The 22,639-nt window shown below is 40.0% G+C and overlaps 1 protein-coding gene across 2 annotated transcripts; it reads left to right on the forward strand.

The window, feature by feature from the left end:
• The first annotated feature begins 166 nt into the window (after window positions 1-166).
• vps54 (VPS54 subunit of GARP complex) lies at window positions 167-21,127 on the forward strand. 2 transcript variants are annotated; one of them, XM_079860621.1, is made up of 24 exons: window positions 167-291; window positions 3,578-3,763; window positions 4,344-4,585; window positions 5,919-6,000; window positions 6,126-6,160; window positions 6,853-6,984; window positions 7,793-8,178; window positions 8,811-8,937; window positions 9,832-9,861; window positions 10,078-10,185; window positions 11,433-11,485; window positions 11,602-11,698; window positions 12,321-12,673; window positions 14,291-14,417; window positions 15,428-15,609; window positions 16,756-16,868; window positions 17,813-17,876; window positions 17,957-18,062; window positions 18,158-18,245; window positions 18,679-18,800; window positions 18,890-18,970; window positions 19,841-19,948; window positions 20,036-20,130; window positions 20,896-21,127. In XM_079860621.1, the coding sequence occupies exons 2-24, from the start codon at window positions 3,607-3,609 to the stop codon at window positions 20,999-21,001; spliced, it is 2,994 nt and encodes a 997-aa protein (XP_079716747.1). In that variant the 5' UTR covers window positions 167-291; window positions 3,578-3,606; the 3' UTR covers window positions 21,002-21,127. The 2 variants fall into 2 exon arrangements, with proteins under 2 accessions (XP_079716747.1, XP_079716748.1); XM_079860622.1 differs by lacking the exon at window positions 9,832-9,861.
• Window positions 21,128-22,639: the final 1,512 nt, after the last annotated feature.

The raw sequence follows: 22,639 nt of genomic DNA on the forward strand, positions 1-22,639 counted from the left end.
AGGCTTTATCTCCAAAATAACACATTTTTGGCAAAGGTTTGGGGATAAACTCCTTTCACAGAAGTAATGAATGATTGTGTGACGGAGTGAGATCATAGAGTGAGATTTGTGTACGCGTTGACAAAACAACTCGTAAGTAAACCGGAAGTGTCTGCGTTGCGCGCGCAGTGCATCATGGGCCGGTGACCGGCGGACCGCTGAGTTGTGTGATATGAGCCTCACATCTGTGAGGATGTGACCGGGATCTGATGATATTATGATCGCCAGGAGCTGCTTTATCTCATATAACAGGTAGTCGCCGTCGCAGACACACACGGCAGTGTTTATGAGTGAGTGTGCGGGGCGTTAATGGCGCTGGAGCGGGTGTTTATTATGGTTAGCGCTCAGGCTAGCAGCGGATCATTACGTGTAACACACAATAACACACTCAACTCACAAAACTACTGTAAAACCAGCAGAAATTACGCATATATGCTCTTAAAATGCTTATTTATTCGTACGTGTGGCAGTTAAAGTGATAGTTGCGCTGAGGTGATTTGTTTTGCTCCTCGCAGGTAATTCAGTCAGGTATTATTAATGATAATTATGTTGTAATAATTATTAATAATGTAAATATTCATACATTAAAGCAGGTTGTGTCTCCAGCGAAGATAATGAAGGTTTGAGCTGTCAGTCATACGTTTCTAGGTCAATACACATCTATAATTTCTCATAATAAATGTGTGTAGTTATTGAAATATGGGCTGTTTAAATGTAGCTTCATTGTGTGAGGTAATGATTGATGCTGAACTCATCCGTCACGTGTCCTGTCTTATCCATAAAAATACAATTTTATTCAATATATCAATATTTACTATGTCCGTGTTTGGGCAAATTCAGTGCAAGGGAGTTTAATTATTTGCACATGGCTGGTACATTAAAAAGGGTATATTGTATGCAGTGCTGGGTGCAATGTATTACTAAGTATGCTAATTACTTTTCCCTTGAAAAAGTAAAGTAAGGGACTACATTTTCTGTAATAAAAATGCAGTTGCTTCTGATGCATAGACTATATAACAACTCAATATAAAACAATAGTGGACCTAACACTAAAACTTAATGTTAAAATGTATGTTTTTAACGTACGTAACCTTCTCCCTTTACACACTTTGGGCATTTCAAAAATAATTTATTCAATTATATATTGTTTATTTGAAAGAATTAAAAGTGCAGTTTTCATGTCTATCCTTGTATTGTTCAACGGCTCTTACCACTAATGAGGATGTAGAAAAAAAGTGGCTCTTTACATAAAGTGTAGTGTTGTATTAAATTAAGTTGGTGACCGGTTTGAGTCATGGGTAAAGTTGTGCTGGATGAATGTGTGTTTCTGCAGCTCGGTGGAGTGTGTGTGTGTGTTATGCTGGTGTTTTTGCTTTCTGACTCCTCGGCAGCCGAAGTCAAACCGCAGCACGTCGGAGGAGTGAAACCTCAGCACTCTCGTTTCTCCTTCTGAATGACTAGAAAGCCTGCGCTCGTGCCTCTCATGGGCCGCTCGAGCGCTTGAGTTCAGCTGGTTTGCAGTAGATCTCATCTTCACTCGTTCACGCTCAGCCTGCAGTTTCTCTCTCTCTCTGCTCACTCAGGTGTGAGAGGCGGTCCGCACATCTGATTAAACTGCTGCCATGAGTAAAAATGATTTAGGTGGCTGCACACACAGCTGCAGGATGTTCTGTGTGTGTGTGTGAGTGTGAATTCATATTCCTCTTTGTGTTTTTCACTCTTACTCACTTGTTTTAGCACTTGTACATTTAAAGGGATAGTTCACCCAAAAATGAAAATTTACTCAAGCCATCCTAGGTGTATATGACTTTCTTCTTTCAGATGAATACAATCAGAGTTATATTAAAAAATGTCCTGGCTCTTCCAAGCTTTATAATGGCAGTGAATTACTGTTTCTGTTTTGAAGTCCATAAAAGTGATGGAGATACACTTTATGATGGATAAATGCACTTTATGATGGATAGATGCACTTTTATGATGGATAGATGCACTTTTATGATGGATAGATGCACTTTATGATGAATAGAGGCACTTTTATGATGGATAGACACACTTTTATGATGGATAGATGCACTTTTATGATGGATAGATGCACTTTTATGATGGATAGATGCACTTTTATGATGGATAGATGCACTTTTATGATGAATAGAGGCACTTTATGATGGATAGATGCACTTTTATGATGGATAGATACACTTTTATGATGAATAGAGGCACTTTATGATGGATAGATGCACTTTTATGATGGATAGATACACTTTTATGATGGATAGACACACTTTTATGATGGATAGACGCACTTTTATGATGGATAGATGCACTTTTATGATGGATAGATACACTTTTATGATGGATAGACACACTTTTATGATGGATAGACACACTTTTATGATGGATAGACACACTTTTATGATGGATAGATGCACTTTTATGATGAATAGAGGCACTTTATGATGGATAGATGCACTTTTATGATGGATAGATACACTTTTATGATGGATAGACACACTTTTATGATGGATAGACGCACTTTTATGATGGATAGATGCACTTTTATGATGGATAGATACACTTTTATGATGGATAGACACACTTTTATGATGGATAGATGCACTTTTATGATGGATAGATGCACTTTTATGATGGATAGATGCACTTTTATGATGGATAGATACACTTTTATGATGGATAGACACACTTTTATGATGGATAGACGCACTTTTATGATGGATAGATGCACTTTTATGATGGATAGATGCACTTTTATGATGGATAGATGCACTTTTATGATGGATAGACACTTTTATGATGGATAGATGCACTTTTATGATGGATAAATGCACTTTTATGATGGATAGACACACTTTTATGATGGATAGATGCACTTTTATGATGGATAGATGCACTTTTATGATGGATAGATGCACTTTTATATTGGATAGATGCACTTTTATGATGGATAGATGCACTTTTATGATGGATAGACGCACTTTTATGATGGATAGATGCACTTTTATGATGGATAGATGCACTTTTATGATGGATAGATGCACTTTTATGATGGATAAATGCACTTTTATGGACTTCAAAACAGAAACGGCCATTGACTGTCATTATAAAGCTTGGAAGAGCCAGGACATTTTTTAATATAACTCTGATTGTATTCGTCTAAAAAGAAGAAAGTCATATACACCTAGGATGGCTTGAGGGTGAGTAAATCATGGGCTAATTTTCATTTCTGGGTGAACTATCACTTTAAAGGATTTTTAAAAAATTTTTTTTTAGAGTTGTATATAATATTATAAAGTGTTTCTCTTGATTATACTTAGTTTTTATATTATATTGTTGAATGTTGAATCTGTATCTGCCTTGTTATAGACTGTTGAGCTGATACGGCAATAAATACAATGAATCTGAATAGTTGTTTGTGGGTTTCTCATCCGTTTTAACCAATCAGACGTTGATTTCCCCTAACAGACGGGTGTTTCCTGTGCCGTGACAGGATGTTGATGTCGTTCTCTTGTTCTCATTTCAGTCAGCCTCATATGTGAGGGATCCGTAGTGATGTCCTCCAATCCGATACCTCAGTCCAGCGGAGGAGGAGGAAGAGGCGCCGGCTCCAGCGACGGGCTCTTCCGGAAGCCCCGGGACCCTTCGATGGCCCCCAGACACTATCGAACCCCGCGCTCCCTCCCGGACGTCTGCCCTAAGGAGCCCACCGGTGAGATCTCAGAAACTGGGAAACGGGCTCTTCCTCTTGGAAAACGCCACGTTACATGATATGGATGGAGTGTTTTATGAAATTTGGGACAGGTGTTGACACACACTGCCTCCATCCTGACATGAGGATTTTGGTAGTGCTTGTGCTATCTTTACTGTTATTGTCAGTACTTTATTATCTTTTTAAACTACTGGGGCTGTTGAATGCTTGATTCTGATAGGTTGACGAACGTTTTAAGATGTGCAAGTATTTTCAGGGAAACGCACAGGTAAAGTAGTTCCAGGCAGGACTTGATCACATTATAGTTTCATATCACTTCACCAAATGATTTTAGTTATTTCAAAGATCCTTACAGCCGACAACAGCAAAAGAACCAAAACCCACAGAAGAGCTTTTCATTGAACAGTTCTAAAAAAGAACCATTTTTTCTTAGTGTGAACAACATTTTAATAATCTAAACAACCTTTTGTGGAATGGAAAGATTCCATGGATGTTAAATGTTCTTCATGAAACATCAATGCCAATAAAGAGCCGTTATTTTTCAGAGTGTGAGTGTAAAATGAAGTCGTCCTCTGTGCAGGTGAAGGCCGTGGCCTCTGTGACGGGCCGTCTGTCGTGGCCGACCAGCACCGCTGGACTGTGTATAACTCTAAAGTGAACCTCCCCGCGGCCCTGAACGACCCCAGGCTGACCAAGAGAGAGTCCGACTTCTTCACTAAGACGTGGGGCCTGGACTTCACCGAGACCGACGTCATGCCCTCCTTCTACTTACCCAACATCACCCGAGAACACTTCAGCTCCTACCTGCAGGAGACGGCTCAGGTGACACTTCTCAATTATTCAGAGAGAGAGAGAGAGAGAGAGAGACAGAGAGAGAGACAAAGAGAGAGAGAGAGACAGAGAGAGAGACAGAGAGAGAGACAGAGAGAGAGACAAAGAGAGAGACAGAGAGAGAGAGACAGAGAGAGAGACAGAGATAGATGAAATAACTATAGTCAGAAATATTCTTATCTTGTCTGAATGTAGGTACAAATGTACAAAAGTATTTTCTTTTAAATCTTATTTCTCTTTATTTCTTGTTTATATAAATGTATTTGTTTACTGATTGATTTATTGACTTTATTGATTATTTGTTCATTGCTTATGTAATGGCCAATGCTTTAGCAATACTGTACAAGTCATGTCAATAAAGCTGAATTGAATTGAGAGAGAGAGCGAGAAGGAAAAAAACATAACTGTCATCGTTCCCCATCATGTGACTGTCAGCTGATGGTGCTCTAATAAGTGCTGTTATTGTTAAAGTCCCCCTGTAGACAATCATTGTATCCCTTAACTCATCTTTTGATCACCGAAATGACATATTTAAACGTTTTTTCCTTGAAAAAATAAATTCTTCATGCCTTAAAATATCTTGAATGTAACTCTAAAGGCTTGCCTCATTTAGTATACGCGGTTCTATGAATATGCAAATGAGCCCCTCCTCCACTCACTCACTCAGCTCAGAGATCCACTCGTTGACGATCACAGGTTGATCTGATTGGTTACAAGGTAGTTTGTGACGTCAGAAACACCAGTGTTTTTGAGACTGTCTTTGGTTCACTGCAGTTTTAAGGAGAAAATACTCAGCAATGGTGTCGACTTATGAATTTACACATGGTTTGTCTTAAAGCACATTAAAAACACCACATAAACACATAAACAACATTAAAAGCTGGACTTTCACCCCAGGGGGACTTTAAATAAAACTATTAAATACGTTTTGGGAATTTTGAAATTAAGCAAAAATTTAATAAACGATTATTTAGATGACAAGAAAATGCCTAAACTTGTTGTGTGGTTCAGCGTCTCACGGTGTGTGTAGACCTGTGTGTGTCGTTGTTAATCTCACGGTGTATTAATAGACTTTGAGGCTCTTAAAGCAGAGAAATGTGTCTTTAGTCTGTGTTCCCCGTGTTTATCGGGCTCCAGGCGATGGCAGCTTGTTTGTCTCTGTGGTTTTCCGAAGGTTAAATGACTCTCGTTTTCCACCGGCGTTTCCTTCAGAGGAACATCTTCTGTTTTTAGTCGTCAGCCGGTTCCGTGATCGGAAACACCAGATCTGTTTTGGAAAGGCAGCTCTGGTACGCGGGTTTCTCACGGTTTGTTTGTCTCTCAGAGGGAGAAGATTCACGAGCGCTGTAAGAACGTTTGCCAGAGCAAAGACGACCTGGCGGTGCCCACCATCACCAATAATCACGGTAAGCCTCACTGCATCAGCACACAAACATTTCTTTTAATATCCAACAATAACTTACTTAAGCTGGGGAGGAACTCAAATGAGTCTAATGTTTTCTAATGTGTGTTTGTGGCTCATTTGTTGCAGATAAAGCCAGAGCTGAGTTGGATCAGGTGCCTAAGGTGAGGACTGAAGACTCACAGTGATCCTGAAAAACATAATCACTTTTTCCACATACAAATGAAGCAGCAGCTCAACTGTTTTAAACGCTGATAATAATCAGTAATGTTTCTTGAGCATCAAATCATCATATTAGAGTGATTTCTGAAGGATCATGTGACACTGAAGACTTTCAGCTTTGATCACAGAAGTATATTACATTTGACAATATATTCACATAGAAAACACTTATTTCAAATTGTAATGATATTTCACAGTTATTATTTCACAGTTATTATTTCAGTATTATGACATTCACGATGAGGCAAGAAGTTCGGTCTCTTATGAGAATTTAAGTGCACAGGCTTTTACCTTTTCGTTTATTTTATCGTCTTAAATCCAAGTTTGAAATGTTGTTGTTCATCTTTACTGGAAGAGTTTTTTTTTAAAATGCCAATGGGAAAATTGAATGGGAAATTGATCTCAATCCGAGGCCACAGTTTTAAAAGGGCAAACATTTCCTTGCCTGTTCATTTTCATCTCTCTCTCTCTCTCTCTCTCTCTCTCTCTCTCTCTCTTCCTCTCTCCTCTCATCTCTCTCTCTCGCTCTCTCTCTCTCTCTCTCTCTCTCTCTCTCTCTCTCTCTCTCCCTCTCTCTCTCTCTCTCGCTCTCGCTCTCTCTCGCTCTCGCTCTCTCTCTGTCCATCTCGCTCAGATCTTCATGAAGCCTGAGTTTGTGCTGAACGATCCGGCCACCTTTAACGCCGTGTTGCCGTGGTCTCACTTCAGCGTCGCCGGGGGCAAGAACAGCCGAGATGTGGCGTCGTCACGGTTACTGCAGGAAAAGGTGCCCGTCTATCATTATCAGCAGAACCAATCAGCGTTAGATACTATTATAGTTTATTAAATATTTTCTTTTAGTTTTTAGTTTTTATTTTCCATTTGCCTTTAGGGTAACTAAAGGCACCGGGGTGGCGGTGCCACCAGCTTGGGCCCGTCATCGCTGCTCGCAGCTATATTAATTTTGTTGTCTTTTTTAATTTTTATTAGTTATTGATTTTTAAAAAAAAATATATCCATTTTTATTTCATTTTTAGTAATTTTAGTTACTTTAGTTTACTTCAAATTAGTTTTAGTATTAATTGTATAACATATTAGTTTTAGTTAATTGTAGTAACCCTGCTACCAATAAATATAAATACATTTCTCCATACCATTTTTTTTAGTTTTTATGTCATAGTTTTTAAGGTAAGGCAAAATACTTTTTTAAATTCCTTTTAAATGTAAAATTTTAATATCAATATTTTTTATATAAATATTAACAATTTGGGTATTGCTTAAGTAAATATTTCTACTATTTTTTCCAAGCAAACCTAAACATTTAAGACTAGTAAACAGTCAAATAATTATTTGTTTTTAAATAATTATTTAAAAACAAATAATTAACAGTCAAATAATCAAATAATAATCAAATAATTATAAACAGCATGAACAATTAAGCAAATAAAAACAATTGAGCAAATATACAAATGAAGTAAGGCAGAGCATTTCTAAGGCCTAGCTTTGACAGTTCAATTAGGGCATTTAAGTAGCTTTTATAAACATGCCTTTGAAAAAAACATTACTGTTGTGCATCTTTGTGTTTGTGTGTGTAGTTGAGTCACTATCTGGACGTGGTGGAGGTGAGCATCGCTCGGCAGATCTCTCTTCGCTCCGAGGCCTTCTTCCACGCCATGTCGTCTCAGCACGAGCTCCAGGACCGGCTGCGAGAGACGGCCGACTCCGTGGCTAAGCTTCGCGCTCGTACCGCCGCCATCGACCGAGTGATGTGCCGTGGGCCGCTGCAGGCGCTACGGGACTCTCTCACACGCAACAACTGCGCTAAACTGCACAATAAGCTGAAGCTGATGGCCGCTGTGCACCAGACGCAGCCCACGGTGCAGTTACTGCTCTCCACGTCAGAGTTCGTCGGGGCGCTCGAGCTCATCGCCACCACCAAGGAGGTTCTGCAGCAGGAACTGCAGGGGATACACAGCTTCAGGTGCGCAAACACACACACGTTTACTAGGAAACATGCTGACAAGAAACAGAAGAGAGTGGCCTGACAGGTCAGGATGTTTAGATGTTGCTGTTTACAGTCAAACCAAAAATTATTCTACATTTTTCACATAATCACAGTTTTATTCGCTAGAAAATGGTAGTAAAAGACAACAATAACTCAGAGTTATCAAATTAGTTGATATTCACCGGTTTTGTCCATCCTTCTGTTAGACTGTCTCACACATGAATTATGTTGAATATCTGTCAGCTGTTTAATTTAACTACACAATTAGATAATACCAGTTTAGCTCAACCAGTTACCAAGCAGTGCTTCATTTAGTTCAGTCTGTGTGTGAAAAGGTCACATTAGCAATTACAGAAAAAACACTTCAGCAAAACATGGTCAGGTCAAAGTGTCTGAATAATATTTACTGGTAGTCACTGTATGAAGAATATTTGGGTATAATATGTCACAGTTTACTTTATTTTGCTCTCCTCACTTACATAAATGAACTATAGTGTCCTGCACACACTAGTAAAAATATCAAAAATTATATCAATTATTATTATTATTATAATATAATTTTTTGTTTGACTGTATGTCCTGTTATTTGTGTCTGTCTCTTCCCGCAGACATCTGGGTTCTCAGCTCTGTGAGATGGAGAGGCTGATCGATAAGATGATGGTGGCTGATTTCTCCACATACGCTCAAAGCGACCTCAATCGACCCTTTGAGGAGGACATTCAGGTCATGGAGAAGGTCAGACCTCTTCCACATTTCATGAGGAATCAAATGTTGTTTTATTTCCTGAAATAACAGAGTTCATTCTGCTATGGCAACTTACCATATCTCTCAAAGCACAACTTCCTCTCGAGTTAAAAAAACATTTATCGAAACTAAACTGCAACTTCAAACTGTTCATCTGTTTATACAATTATTTAATAATCAGGCCTCTTTAATTTGATGAAAAATACTGTAAAAACAGTCATAATGTGAAATATTATTACAATTTAAAATGTTATGTGAATATAATTTAAAATGTAATTTATTCCAGTGATCAAAGCTGAATTTTCTTCAGTGTCACATGATCCTTCAGAAATCACTCTAATGTGAGGATTTTCTGCTCAAGAAACATTTATTATTATCAGTGTTGAAAACAGTTGAGCTGCTGCTTCATATTTTCTTTGATTAATAGAAAGTCCAAAATAACAGTTTATTTGAAAAACAATCTTTTGTAAAATTGTCTTAACTGTCACTTTTGATTAATTTAATGCATTCTTGCTGAATATAAGTATTAACGTATCTTACTGACCTCAAACTTTTGAACAGTAGTGTACACAAAAAACAAAACTCAATCACTTGAAATACTTTTTTTGTCATCTGAAAACCCAGGCATGTTGGGATTGGCACAGAATTGTTTCTCAAATTATGCCATTGCAAATGCGAAACTGAACTCTCCAGTAAAAGTCATTGTTGTGGCACCGTCTCGTTCCCACAAGCAGACCACAGCAGCGGTTTCTAGTTTCCAGGTGTGAAACAAGTGCAGCCCAGTAAACCAGGTCACATGACTGTGCTCCGTCAATCAGGTCATGTTTGTGTTGGATGTGGGTCAGTGTTGGTTTGAGGTTTACAGTGTGGGATTTTCTCACACAGGTCACAAAGCAGTCTGCAGCGTCAGGAAAGGTTGGTTATGTGGCTCTAATTCCCACGCCGACGAGTCAACCAAACCGCTGATTGCATTCAATTTCAGTAATGAAAGAACAAATGCAGAGATGATGACGTCTGATTTATTTTTAATTGGAAATCAAATCAAGAAAATCTCGCAGCATGTATAATGGGTGGTGTTTTGATCTGCTTGTGTTGTGGTTACACATCTGAGTTTGTGTGTGTTTATTACAGGATCGTTTGCAGTCTCTGGTCTTCGGCCTGTTGAGACAGAGGAAGCTGGATTTCCTGGACATTTACAGTGACGAGATGATCCGCGCTGCCAAGAACGTCGTACGGCAGGTGAGGCACAGGGACGGGAACACTACAGACTGTGTCATCTGACCAATCAGAGCAGAGTAGACCAATCACATCAGACTGAGCCATCTGACCAATCAGAGCAGAGTAGACCAATCACATCAGACTGAGCCATCTGACCAATCAGAGTAGAGTAGACCAATCACAACAGACTGGGCCATCTGACCAATCAGAGCAGAGTAGACCAATCACATCAGACTGAGCCATCTGACCAATCAGAGCAGAGTAGACCAATCACATCAGACTGAGCCATCTGACCAATCAGAGTAGAGTAGACCAATCACAACAGACTGGGTCATCTGACCAATCAGAGAAGAGTAGACCAATCACAACAGACTGAGCCATCTGACCAATCAGAGCAGAGTAGACCAATCACATCAGACTGAGCCATCTGACCAATCAGAGCAGAGTAGACCAATCACATCAGACTGAGCCATCTGACCAATCAGAGTAGAGTAGACCAATCACAACAGACTGGGTCATCTGACCAATCAGAGAAGAGTAGACCAATCACAACAGACTGAGCCATCTGACCAATCAGAGCAGAGTAGACCAATCACATCAGACTGAGCCATCTGACCAATCAGAGCAGAGTAGACCAATCACAACAGACTGGGTCATCTGACCAATCAGAGAAGAGTAGACCAATCACAACAGACTGAGCCATCTGACCAATCAGAGCAGAGTAGACCAATCACATCAGACTGAGCCATCTGACCAATCAGAGCAGAGTAGACCAATCACATCAGACTGAGCCATCTGACCAATCAGAGTAGAGTAGACCAATCACAACAGACTGGGTCATCTGACCAATCAGAGAAGAGTAGACCAATCACAACAGACTGGGCCATCTGACCAATCAGAGCAGAGTAGACCAATCACATCAGACTGAGCCATCTGACCAATCAGAGTAGAGTAGACCAATCACAACAGACTGGGTCATCTGACCAATCAGAGAAGAGTAGACCAATCACAACAGACTGGGTCATCTGACCAATCAGAGCAGAGTAGACCAATCACATCAGACTGAGCATTCTGACCAATCACAGCAGACCAATCACATCAGACTGAGTCATCTGACCAATCAGAGCAGAGTAGACCAATCACATCAGACTGAGATTGCATGTAAACCTGTTTGAGACCTCAAAAACAAAATTAGAAGCCTTTAAAATTACATAATAGGGGCACTTTAAATCAACAGTGATGAATGATTTCTCTTTCTTTTCCTACAGTGTGTTGAGAAGTCTGTGTCGCAGATCAATGAGATTGATGCAGACACTGTCAAGTGAGTTCACATCCGCTCAGTATGAATATCACAGCACTGTTTATCACAGCTGACTGTGTGTGTGTGTGTGTGTGTGTGTGTGTGTGTGTGTGTGTGTGTGTGTGTGTGTGATGCAGATTTCATGAACAGATGCGCTTGATGACGTTTCATCAGTGGTTTGATCTGCTGCTGGATATATTTGAACACTTCATCCTGTTCCTCAAGAGGATCAAGGTAAATCAACTCAACAACTGCAGTGAAAACCCTGACAATACGTGTCATAAACCATCGTCTGGACATGATATCGCATAGAAAACGTAATAATAATTCATAATTTCATCAAAATTTACTAGTTCCACTCCTCTTTTTGGCAGACGTCAACTAGGCCTTGCAGGCGGATCAGTTAATGTTAACCAGTAGTTTTAGTTAAAAACAACGCTGGTAAGGATACATTTTAAAGGGGTGGTATAATGACCCTTTTCACAAGATGTAAAATAAGTCTCTGATGTCCCCAGAGTGTGTGTGTGAAGTTTCAGCTCAAAATACCCCACAGATATTTTCATATAGCTTGTTAAAATGGTCACTTTTTGAGGGTGAGCAAAAACGCGCTGTTTTTGTGTCTGTCCCTTTAAATGCAAAAGAGCTGCTGCTTCCGGCACAGAAGGCGGAGCTTCAAGAGCTCCTGTGTGTGTGTGTGTGTGTTAGCAGCTCCGATTACCTCACACACACACGCACTGAACACTTCAAAAAAATGGAGGCCGAACTTGAACTTTAGCCGCCATTTCCCAGTCAGATCGCTGTAAGCTCAGTAATGCATTCGTCCTCTGCAATGCAAACTCACACGCGTTTGTTCCAGGCTACGCTCAGCGTCATCCGTAACGTGGTGCTGGAAGTGCTGGACAGCAGCCAGAGGAGTCGGATAGCAGACGTCACCCCCGCAGCTAACCATTCCCAGGAGGACGAGGAGGATTCGGGAGTTCATCACTCCGGGGAGGCGGAGCTTGCGTATCTCACTCACGAGGGGCTCTTCATCAGCGACGCGCTGAACGAAGCCGAGGCGCGCAGCAGCGTCCCAGCGCAGGCGAGAGCACAGACGCGCACTGAGGCCTGCGGGAGCGACTCGGCCTCCGCCACCACCGAGTCCTCCTCCAGCAGGGAACACAACTACAACACTACCTCCTCCCTGCCCGCCGGGGGCGCTACTGCTCTGTGAGTCTCTCAACACACTGTTCATTTACATTACTAAAAGTTGTGGCTCAATAAGATCTTTAATACTTAATACTTTTATTCAGCAAGGACACATTGGCCCTGTTTACACCTGTTATTATGATCGGATCACAAGTGAACGACACTAAATACAGGTGTAAACGGGGTCTAAAGCGTTTTGAGCTCGTCCACTTTCCACCACTTCCAGAGGAAGTTGAAAACACATTCGACCGGATTGCTTTCGTAGTGTAAACGCTCATGTGGTCGAATGTGTTCAAATAGCCACAAAAGACCGTCTTCTCTCCGTCTACTGATCTAATCCGGGAACATTATGGGAAGAGCTCTAGACAGACGGGGTTTAAACTGTCGGCTGGAGACTCAAGTTTGGTTTGAAGATGAAAAACGTATCAATCACAATGTTCTCTCTCCATTCCTGATTTCTAACACACACTCAGTGTTCGGCTGATCTTGCGGCTGTCAGAGCAGAAACTAAAGCTGGTGATCTCTGTGTGTTTTTCCGTCTCTCCGGTCGTGTTCATATGTTAATAGCGTGAGCTTATTTCATACATTAGATCGAAAGATCTGAAAAAACACACATTTACCCGTCCATAGACCCTCCCCTCGAAGAAATCAGGACAGAAGTGGCTGAAAGTGGACAAAAGAGACGGATTAAAACACCAGGTGTGAACAGGAATGTGTCTCCCTCGTCTACTTGTGATCCAATCAACCAAAACACATCTTAATACCAGGAGTAAACAGGGTCTTTAAATTGATCAAAGGTCACAGAAATCTGTAACATTATGAACATCTTACCTATTTTAAATAAACACTGTTTTTTTTTAACTTTCTATTTATTTAAAAGCAGCTCAATTGTTTTTAACTCTGATAATAATCATAAATGTTTCTTGAGCATCAAATCATCATATTAGAGTGATTTCTGAAGGATCATGTGACACTGAAGACTGGAGTAATGATGCTGAAAATTCAGCTTTGATCACAGGAATAAATTACATTTGACAATATATTCACATAGAAAACAGTTATTTTACATTGTAATGATATTTCACAATAATACTGTTTTTACTGTATTTTTGATAGTTTTTCAAAATAATGTTTGCATATTTTGCAACCCTCAAAATAGTTTTTGGACCCTCAAAGCCTATTTTAGGACCCTCAAATTTGTATTCTTTTTTTAGAATAGTTTTCATAACAATTCAGCAAAAAATATCTGCCCAAATTCTCATCACTGAAATGCAAAAAAAAAATATTCTGGACATTTTTCTCAATGTGATACAGTAATGAAACGTACTTGAAATTCACAATGATTTTAATGAAAAGATAATCTTTTTGCTCATTACAGTAATGGAAATTTGGGCATAAATATGTTAATTATAAAGAAAACAATGTCACAATGCTAAAAATATTACATTTTTTCATGCATAAAAAAAATAAAATAAAAAATTATAAAATATTTTGGGGTGAAATACGATCTAGACATGTTTTTGTTCCTTTATGTTTAAGATCCTGTGTGTGTTTAAATGTGAGGAATAAACATCACGTCTGAAGACACGTGTGTGTCAGCAGGGAGAGCATCAGTAACGTGTGTGTTCTCTCTGGCAGGAGTGAGGACGTCATGCCGTCTGATCTGGAGTTGGGTCGCGTGGCCAATAACGTTCAGGAGCTGCTGTACACGGCGTCAGACGTCTGTCACGATCGCTGCGTCAAAGTGCTCATGACCCGAGCCAAGGTGAGCACGCATGACACGCTTCAGCTCTGCACACGCCCGGACCGGCTCGGTCGGTCTATCGGCTCACTGCTTTCAAACCCTTAAATCACTCAGTTCCTTCCATCTTTCACTCGCCGGTCAAAATGACCCGAAGCCCTAAAATTAACTTCACTTCATTTTTTATTTTTGTCCAGAAAGTTTATTTTATTTCATTTTGATTCATTTTTATTTTATTAACCTTTAAATGACTAGATTTGATCAATATATATAATAAATAAATAGTAATTTAAGCACATTCCTCAAATTCTTTCAACTTAAATTCAAAATAACTCACAATTTCATGCATAACCCTTTTAATTCAGCTCAAAATATCTTACATCGGGTGTCTTTGCCGAACTCTTGTGAAAAAAACAACAACATATAACATGATATTTCATGACTCTATTCAGTCATTTCTCTAATGTCTCTTATGTAGACATTATAAAATATTTGTTTGGAAAAGTTTTAGCATTTTTAGTTTGAATTTTGAGCAATGTGTTTTCTATGTGTACTGAAGCATTCCTCACATTCCACTCATTCCTATGGGGGTCAAACTGACGCGAGGGAAGGATTTGTTACTTTTTAAGATTTCAACCACAAAACTCCTCGAATCCATTTCATTTTTTGGTTACACTTTATTTTAAGGTGTCATTGTTACAGTGCAATTATATATTTAAGTACTGTGTATAATAATTTAACAACATGTACTTACTACAGGGTTAGGGTAGGATTAGGATTTGGTTGAGGGTTAGTTGCATGTAATTTACTGTTATTACTATGGTAAGTACATGTAACATATGTAACAAGGACACTATAAAATAAAGTGTTACCCATTTTTTTTTTGTGTGTGTTTGTGGTTCAAGTGCGACAAAAGTCCTAGGGTCTTGGACCCCTCTGATGAACACTTTTTTATTATTATTTTTAAATTAATTTGGGGTCAAAATGAGCCGAGGGAAGCATGAGGATGAGGAGTTGACAGTGTGTTTCTGCAGGACGGCTCTCTGGAGCGCTTGAGCTCGGCGGAGTTTGTGTGTTTGAGTCAGGCGGTGGAGTCGTTCGTCCAGGACACTGAGCAGGAGTGTGTCCGGCGCAGCATGAGCCTGAGGGGGGCGCTGCAGAGTCAGGCCAACCGCTTCGTGCAGCGCTTCCACGAGGAGCGCAAGACCAAACTCAGGTACACACAAACACACCACGTCTACATCAGTCCGGAGACATTTGAAAACGCCGTTTTCACTTCATTAAAGGGGGGGTGAAATGCTATTTCATGCATACTGAGTTTTTTACACTGTTAAAGAGTTGGATTCCCATGCTAAACATGGACAAAGTTTCAAAAACTAAGTTGTACGTTTGAAGGAGTATTTTTGTTCCAAAAATACTCCTTCCGGTTTGTCACAAGTTTCGGAAAGTTTTTTTCGAGTATGGCTCTGTCTTACGTAAGATAGGGCGGAATTTCCTTATATGGGTCCTAAGGGCACTTCTCCGGTAAGATCGCGGCCGCGCGCGCACTCGTAGACCAGAGCAAGAGAGTGAAAGCAGTTTGCCATCAAAGCGCCCTGCCCGGCTTTTGGGAAGTCAATGTCACCAAAGAAGTGTGTTTTTGGTTGCCAGGGCAAGACAACCCTGCACAGATTCCCAAAGAACCCAGCGTTAAGGAACCCGTGGCAGTTTGTTTTCCTGAGCATAAACGGAGTTGTGTAGACGGTTTGTTCCCTGCATTTCGACGATGATTGTTTTATAAACAAAGCCCAGATCTACGGATTTGCAGATCGTCTAATGCTTAAGGATCGAGCAGTCACAATGATAAAGGTTCGCGGTCGTGCGTTGGAACCTGACGGTGAGTAAAACTGTTTGTTGAACAAATGTCTCTGTGTGTTGTCACTAGCTTGGCGCGTTAGCACAGCTTTAGCTTCGCCCACACGGCCCGCCCCCAGCCGCTCGGTTTTTTCCGGAAAGACTCGGTACAGCCAATCTTTCTGTTAAAAATTTAATAAAACAAAAGACTTTTTGGAGATATGAAGGATGCAATACTACTCTATAGGTACTCAAGATTAACAGGAGATTGAGTGAAAATGAGCATTTCACCCCCCCTTTAAAAACGCTCTCCGTCTACACTAGCGCTCTGCAACGTTTCAGTGTGGATGAGAAACAAAAAGCCTTTTTTTCAAAAAGCTTCGTTTTCATTAATCTCAGTGTGGACGGACCGACGGACACAATAGAGAAAAAGATGCGTTTTCAAACGAGAACGTACTAGTGTTGACAAGGCCTTAGAGTTTGAAGAGCTGAATGCTTCAGGTGTGTGTGTGTGTGTGTGTGTGTGCAGTCTGCTGCTGGATAACGAGCGCTGGAAGCAGGCCGAGGTCCCTGTGGAGTTCCAGGATCTGGTGGACTCCATCGCTGACGGACGCATCAGTCTTCCTGAACGCAGACACACGGGTACCAAACCGCCTGCAACTATTGCAATACATTATTTGATTAGTTTAATAAATCGATTTTTTTATTGTACAGTACGATAGAGTGACTCGGTTTAACTGCGTCCTTTATCGCAGTTTATTATTCATATTTCAGTTTAGTAAATGGATGTTCAGAGGTGTGACTTTTTTCCTCCATATTTGCATGGATTTCCGTATTAATGAATTATTTACCAAAAAAAAGTTATTATTTTTGACAGTATTAAGAATTACATTATTAAGTTATTATTTTTATAAATATTTTTTTATTTTACCGTACAATACATTTATTTTTGCAGTTTATCATTTCAACTTGAGTATAATAAATATATTTTCAGAGATATCATTTTTATACATTTGTTTGGATTTCCGTAAGAATAAATTATTTAATATATTATTAATAATTATTATTATTTTATTATAATACTTTTATTTAACTCTTTCCCCGCCATTGACAGAGTTCTCCAGCTCTCAGTGTTTTGACTGTTATACGGGATAGGGGGCGCTACTACACCTCTTCTGAAAGAGAACTGAATCTCCTGATCAAAACACAGGAGAAGCAGAAAACAGGCGATGAAAGCGTTGCTCATGTTTTACTCTTTGAAAAAACGTGGCTTTCTCGGCTTTATGCTCCAAATGTTGATTTTTTTTCTGAAACTTACACACATTCTAGTGTTGATAAATAAAAACTACATGAAACATTTTCTAAAGCAGAGGCTCTGTTCATTCATGTTCAAATATTCATACAACAAAATATTCTGGTGGCCGTTAAATATAAAAATGATCCAATACATTGGCAGGGAAAGAGTTAACAGGACAAAAGAGGGTTTTTTCCAGATTTGTTTATTTTATTTGCCTGATCACACTCCTGCGTGCTTTATTATTGCCCTTTATTATTGAAGTCTGAAAGGTGTGTTTTGTGTCCCTCAGTGTCGGAGGACCGGAAGCCCAGTGAGTTTCTGTGTGTGGACGGGCAGAAGTACGCTGTGGTCGGGTGAGTGGTTTTCAGCACTTCATTTCTCCGGCGAGTTTCCCTTCGTGACCTTTAACCTCTGACCTTGTGGCCTCTTATAGGACGGTGCTGCTGCTGATCCGGATGTTTCTGGAGTATTGCCAGTGTGTGAACGACATTCCCTCCATCACCACTGACATCCTCACGCGCCTCACCGACCTGCTCAAGGTGTGTGTGTGTGTGTGTGTGACTTTCACTTCCTTCTGACTGCAGTGTGACATCACTTGACTGACAGGTTGTGTTTTGTTTCCGCGGCGACACAGCACTTCAACTCCCGGAGCTGCCAGCTGGTGCTCGGAGCCGGAGCGCTGCAGGTCGTGGGGCTGAAGACCATCACCACCAGAAACCTGGGTAACACACACACACTACACACTGAACACACACTGAACACACCACCAGAAACCTGGGTTACGCCTCACTCAGCAGGGCTTTATATGAACACACACATACTGAACACACACACACACACTACACACTGAACACTAAACACACACCCTAAAAACACACTGAACACACACACAAAACACTGAACACTAAACACACACTAAACACACACTAAACACACACACTGAACACTGAACACTAAACACACACTCATACTCTCATGGCTCAGTCTTAATGAGGAGGGGATGATATTTGTATCCTGTATGGACAAACTGTATTAACTCCTTAACTAGCATTTTTTTTTTTTTTTTTTATCTTAAAAAAGTCTTAAAGTCAGTTTGATTTCAGCCATTCACACAAAGTCATGTCCGTGTGTGTGTGTGTGTGTGTGTGTCCTCAGCTCTGGCGTCTCGCTGTCTTCAGCTGGTGGTTCTCTACATCCCTGTGATTCGAGCGCACTTCGAGACCAGACTGCAGCCCAAACAGTACAGCATACTGCGCCACTTCGACCACATCACCAAGGTATACACACACACACACACACATACACACACATACACACCGTACACGCTAGCGTGTGATGCTAACAGCTGCTTTCACTCTCTCTTCAGGACTATAACGACCACATCGCAGAGATCTCTGCCAAACTAGTGGCCATCATGGACAGCATGTTCGAGAAGGCTCTGTCTAAAGTGAGTGATATTAGCAGTGTTGGGTTTAACTCAGTACAAGAAACTTGGGCTATGTTATTCAAGTAACTAGTAAAGTAATGCATTACTTTTTCAATTTACAACAAACTGTTACTTTCTCAAATAAGTAACGCTAGTTACTTTTTCACATGTATTGACTGACAGCTCTCCTGTCCTCATGTTGAGGTGTGTGTGTGTGTGTGTGTGTGTGCGCACGCTGTGTAAACATGATGGTGATTTTAGTTCTAGACTAAACATGCATTTACTCATCTCTAACTAACCCTGTTCCTCAAAATGAATAAAAACAGTAAAATGCAATCTCAGAATTTTACGCAATGTTTTTTTTATGAATTCTATTAAATTACACAAATATACTTTATGTATTTAATCTCACTTTATTAAGTCTTTGCTTCTGACCCTCAGTGATCTCATTCAACCATACTAAATAAGCAAAAATGACTTTAGATGAGATTTAGCAATAAGAGTGTTGAACTTCCTTCTCCTGAATCCTGTTGTTCTTCATCCAGAACAGCAGAAGCTGAAAGGTGTGTTTCTACTGTCAGGTGTAAATATGCATTTCCTTCAGCCTGAGGCTTATTCATTTCACTTTCGGTGTGAAAGGGCCTTAATATGCCAAAAATATGAGTTTTTGTTGTTGTTGTTAAAAAACAAGCAAGCCCAGCCCAGGTGAGAAAAAGTAACGCAAAAGTAATGTAACGCATGATTTCTTTCCATAAAAAGTAGCTAAGTAACGCACTTAGTTACTTTTTTGGGGGAGTAACGTAATATTGTAATGGATTACTTTTAAAAGTAAGTGTCCCCGGCCCTGGATGTTAGTGTGTTTCTTCAGCTAACCGTGTGTTTCCTCTGCAGTACGAGGTGAAGGCGCCCATGCCGTCAGCGTGTTTGCGTAACGTGTGTAAACAGATGGCCAAAATGCACGAGGCCATTTACGAGCTCTTGCCGGAGGAGCAGACGCAGGTGAGCCGCGTCACGAGTGTTTGAGCCGTCACACTCCAGACTCGTGGTGTTTATCGTGTGTGTGTGTGTGTGTGTGTGTGTGTGCAGATGCTGTTCCTCAGGATCAACGCCAGGTTTAATCTGCATCTGAGGAGGCAGCTGGCTCGACTGGGGGTCAGCAATGATGGCGGACCGCAGAACGGGTGAGTGTGTGTGTGTGTGTGTGTGTGTGCGCGTGTTCAGCAGTGAGAAACTCCTCTTGACTATAGGGGTTATGAGCAACAAACTGGCGTGTTTAGTAAAACAGGTCGCATCATTCATCATCTGATTACCTTACCTGCCGTTAACATGATCTTCAGCATAAAGCCTAGTATAATTACAAAAAATAGGCCTCATTTTAGGCAAAAAACAATAATTGTGTGTGTAAATAATGTAGATAATAAATATAAAATTACAAATATAATTTTATATATATATATATATATATATATATATATATATATATATATATATATATATATATATATATATATGAGAAGGAAATACTTTTTTACTTATATGAATTAAAATTACACATATTATTTATATTGTTTATATTTATTTTAAATAAACATATATATATATATATATATTATAAAGAATAGTATAATTTATTTATTATAATTATTTATATGTATTCATACAATATATATACACACACATATATTAATATAAAATTAAAATACTTAATTTTTTTGTTATAATTGATTTTATATATAATTAATATATATTAATATATTATAAAAAAAAATGTCCTTGTAATCTTCAAATAAATAGATGAGTTTTTTTCGATTAATTCTCTCTCTCTCTCTCTCTCTCTCTCTGTCTCCCTCTCCCTCTCCCTCTCCCTCTCCCTCTCCCTCTCCCTCTCCCTCTCCCTCTCCCTCTCCCTCTCCCTCCCTCCCTCTCTCTCTCTCTCTCTCTCTCAGGCTGGTGATGGTGGATGTGGCGTTTTACACGGAGAACGTTCAGGCTCTGCGCTCTCTCGAGTGTTTGGACTTAAACATGCCGGAGATCTGGGAGCAGAAAAGGTGATGACGGACAGCTCGTCCCGGCCAATCAGGCCTCTCCGTCACGGTGACCTGCCCCGCCCCTGAGCCTGAGCAGGAAGTGAGGTCAGTGCGTGAACAGACTTCGGGACTCAAGCTCTCGTTTGATTTTTTAATACCTCCATGACACTTGAGCGGCACCTCGTGTTCCCCGATGAGAGCGCGCCTGGAGGCTCACCTGTGACGTGGAAGCGTCTACACTTACAGGACGTGCCCGGGAGGGACCGACATTTAGTTTTTTTGTGGAGACCAAATCAGGACAAGCTTGTGTGGTTGACCAATCGCAGCTGGGCATTGTGGGGAATATGTGTTCTGTTGGTCCTCAGTGCCTCCTTCAGCACCACCACTACAGTGCAACTATCCATTCATGTGCAATCCTGTCCCATTAGTGTTGTTGTGAATATTGCTGAATTATTTAATCACTGTCAGATGAATCAAAGAATGGCTATTTATTTTTATTGATTTTGTTGTTGATTGATCAATCATGTTTTTCTGTGTTTTTTTGTTGTTGTTTTTTTCAAGTAAAGCTTTCAGGTGACGACGGCCGACTGGAGAACTAGGGTTTTAAAACACATTTTTCTGACTCGTTATTGGTTTTTCCGTCAACATGATTATGATTTTACTGGCCGCTCTTGGCTTTCATGTTCAGGGTCACTGAGTTGAAGTATTAAAACTCTGGAGGGTTAAAGGTCGAGGATTCTTGTCCATGTTTAACTCATTATTTAAATGCCGGTGTGTCTACAGGAGAAGATCTTCACACTCCCCAACTAATTCAGATAAAGCCTTTCTCTGTTAATCAGGTTTAGGCACAAACACTAGTCAAGATATCGGTGACACTTACACTTACTCCCAGGACCAAAATACCTAATAGTGCATAATTATTGAAAGTAATTTAACATGAATTATAAAACGAGAAGATTCTTCATGAAGAATTCTTCCATTATAAGTTTGTGTCCTTGCATTAACTTGACTTCCCTAACATCCACAGTATTAATGGAGGCCTGTGATTGGTTGGTGTGAACGGAGAGTGTGAATGTGTTTTCTCAAATCATGTGGTGTTTTGCTGTGAGCTTTTGTCATTGACGGTGGGTTTGTGTTCGAGTGAATCCATGTATTATCTTATTTAACACCTGTGCTGTCTGGTTCAAAAGTGCCTAACCTTTTATCTGGTGTCGAAGACGACTTCTGACTCAAACGGTCCATCTGTGGGGTAGAAGTGCCTAATGTGTGTGTGTGTTTCGGGCCCTCGCTGCTGCTGATGCTGCGAACAAGAAGAAATACACTGATGGGGAAACTATTGTGGCATGCTTGACCTTTTAAAATGTGGCACTTTTTATTATTAATAAAGCCACGGTGAACATAAACACTGATTTTGCGTATTACTTACAGGCCGGGGTTCCAAATAATATGATCAAATGTAAATTTAAGTCTTAATAGTTAGCCATTTTAATCAGTTGGTACATTGTACAGTATGCACATTTTCTGTATGCATGGGAAACGTAAATTATGAAATATTCTCTTCTAATGTGAATAATGAACTGAAAGTAATATAAAATATGAATGCTATTTTTAGTTTTTTTGATCAAGCTTTCAAGACATATTTACAGAAAAGTATTAAATATAT

Source organism: Squalius cephalus (genome assembly GCF_949319135.1).
Source record: "Squalius cephalus genome assembly, chromosome: 2".
NCBI lineage: Eukaryota > Metazoa > Chordata > Actinopteri > Cypriniformes > Leuciscidae > Squalius > Squalius cephalus.

Bases quoted from the DNA above. Each gene is read 5' to 3' on its own strand.
- vps54 (XM_079860621.1), top strand. From the start codon at position 3,607: ATGTCCTCCAATCCGATACCTCAGTCCAGCGGAGGAGGAGGAAGAGGC. The intron at 6,001-6,125 runs GTAAGCCTCACT...CATTTGTTGCAG, and splicing joins CACCATCACCAATAATCACG to ATAAAGCCAGAGCTGAGTTG. The intron at 18,971-19,840 runs GTGAGTGATATT...TTTCCTCTGCAG, and splicing joins TCGAGAAGGCTCTGTCTAAA to TACGAGGTGAAGGCGCCCAT.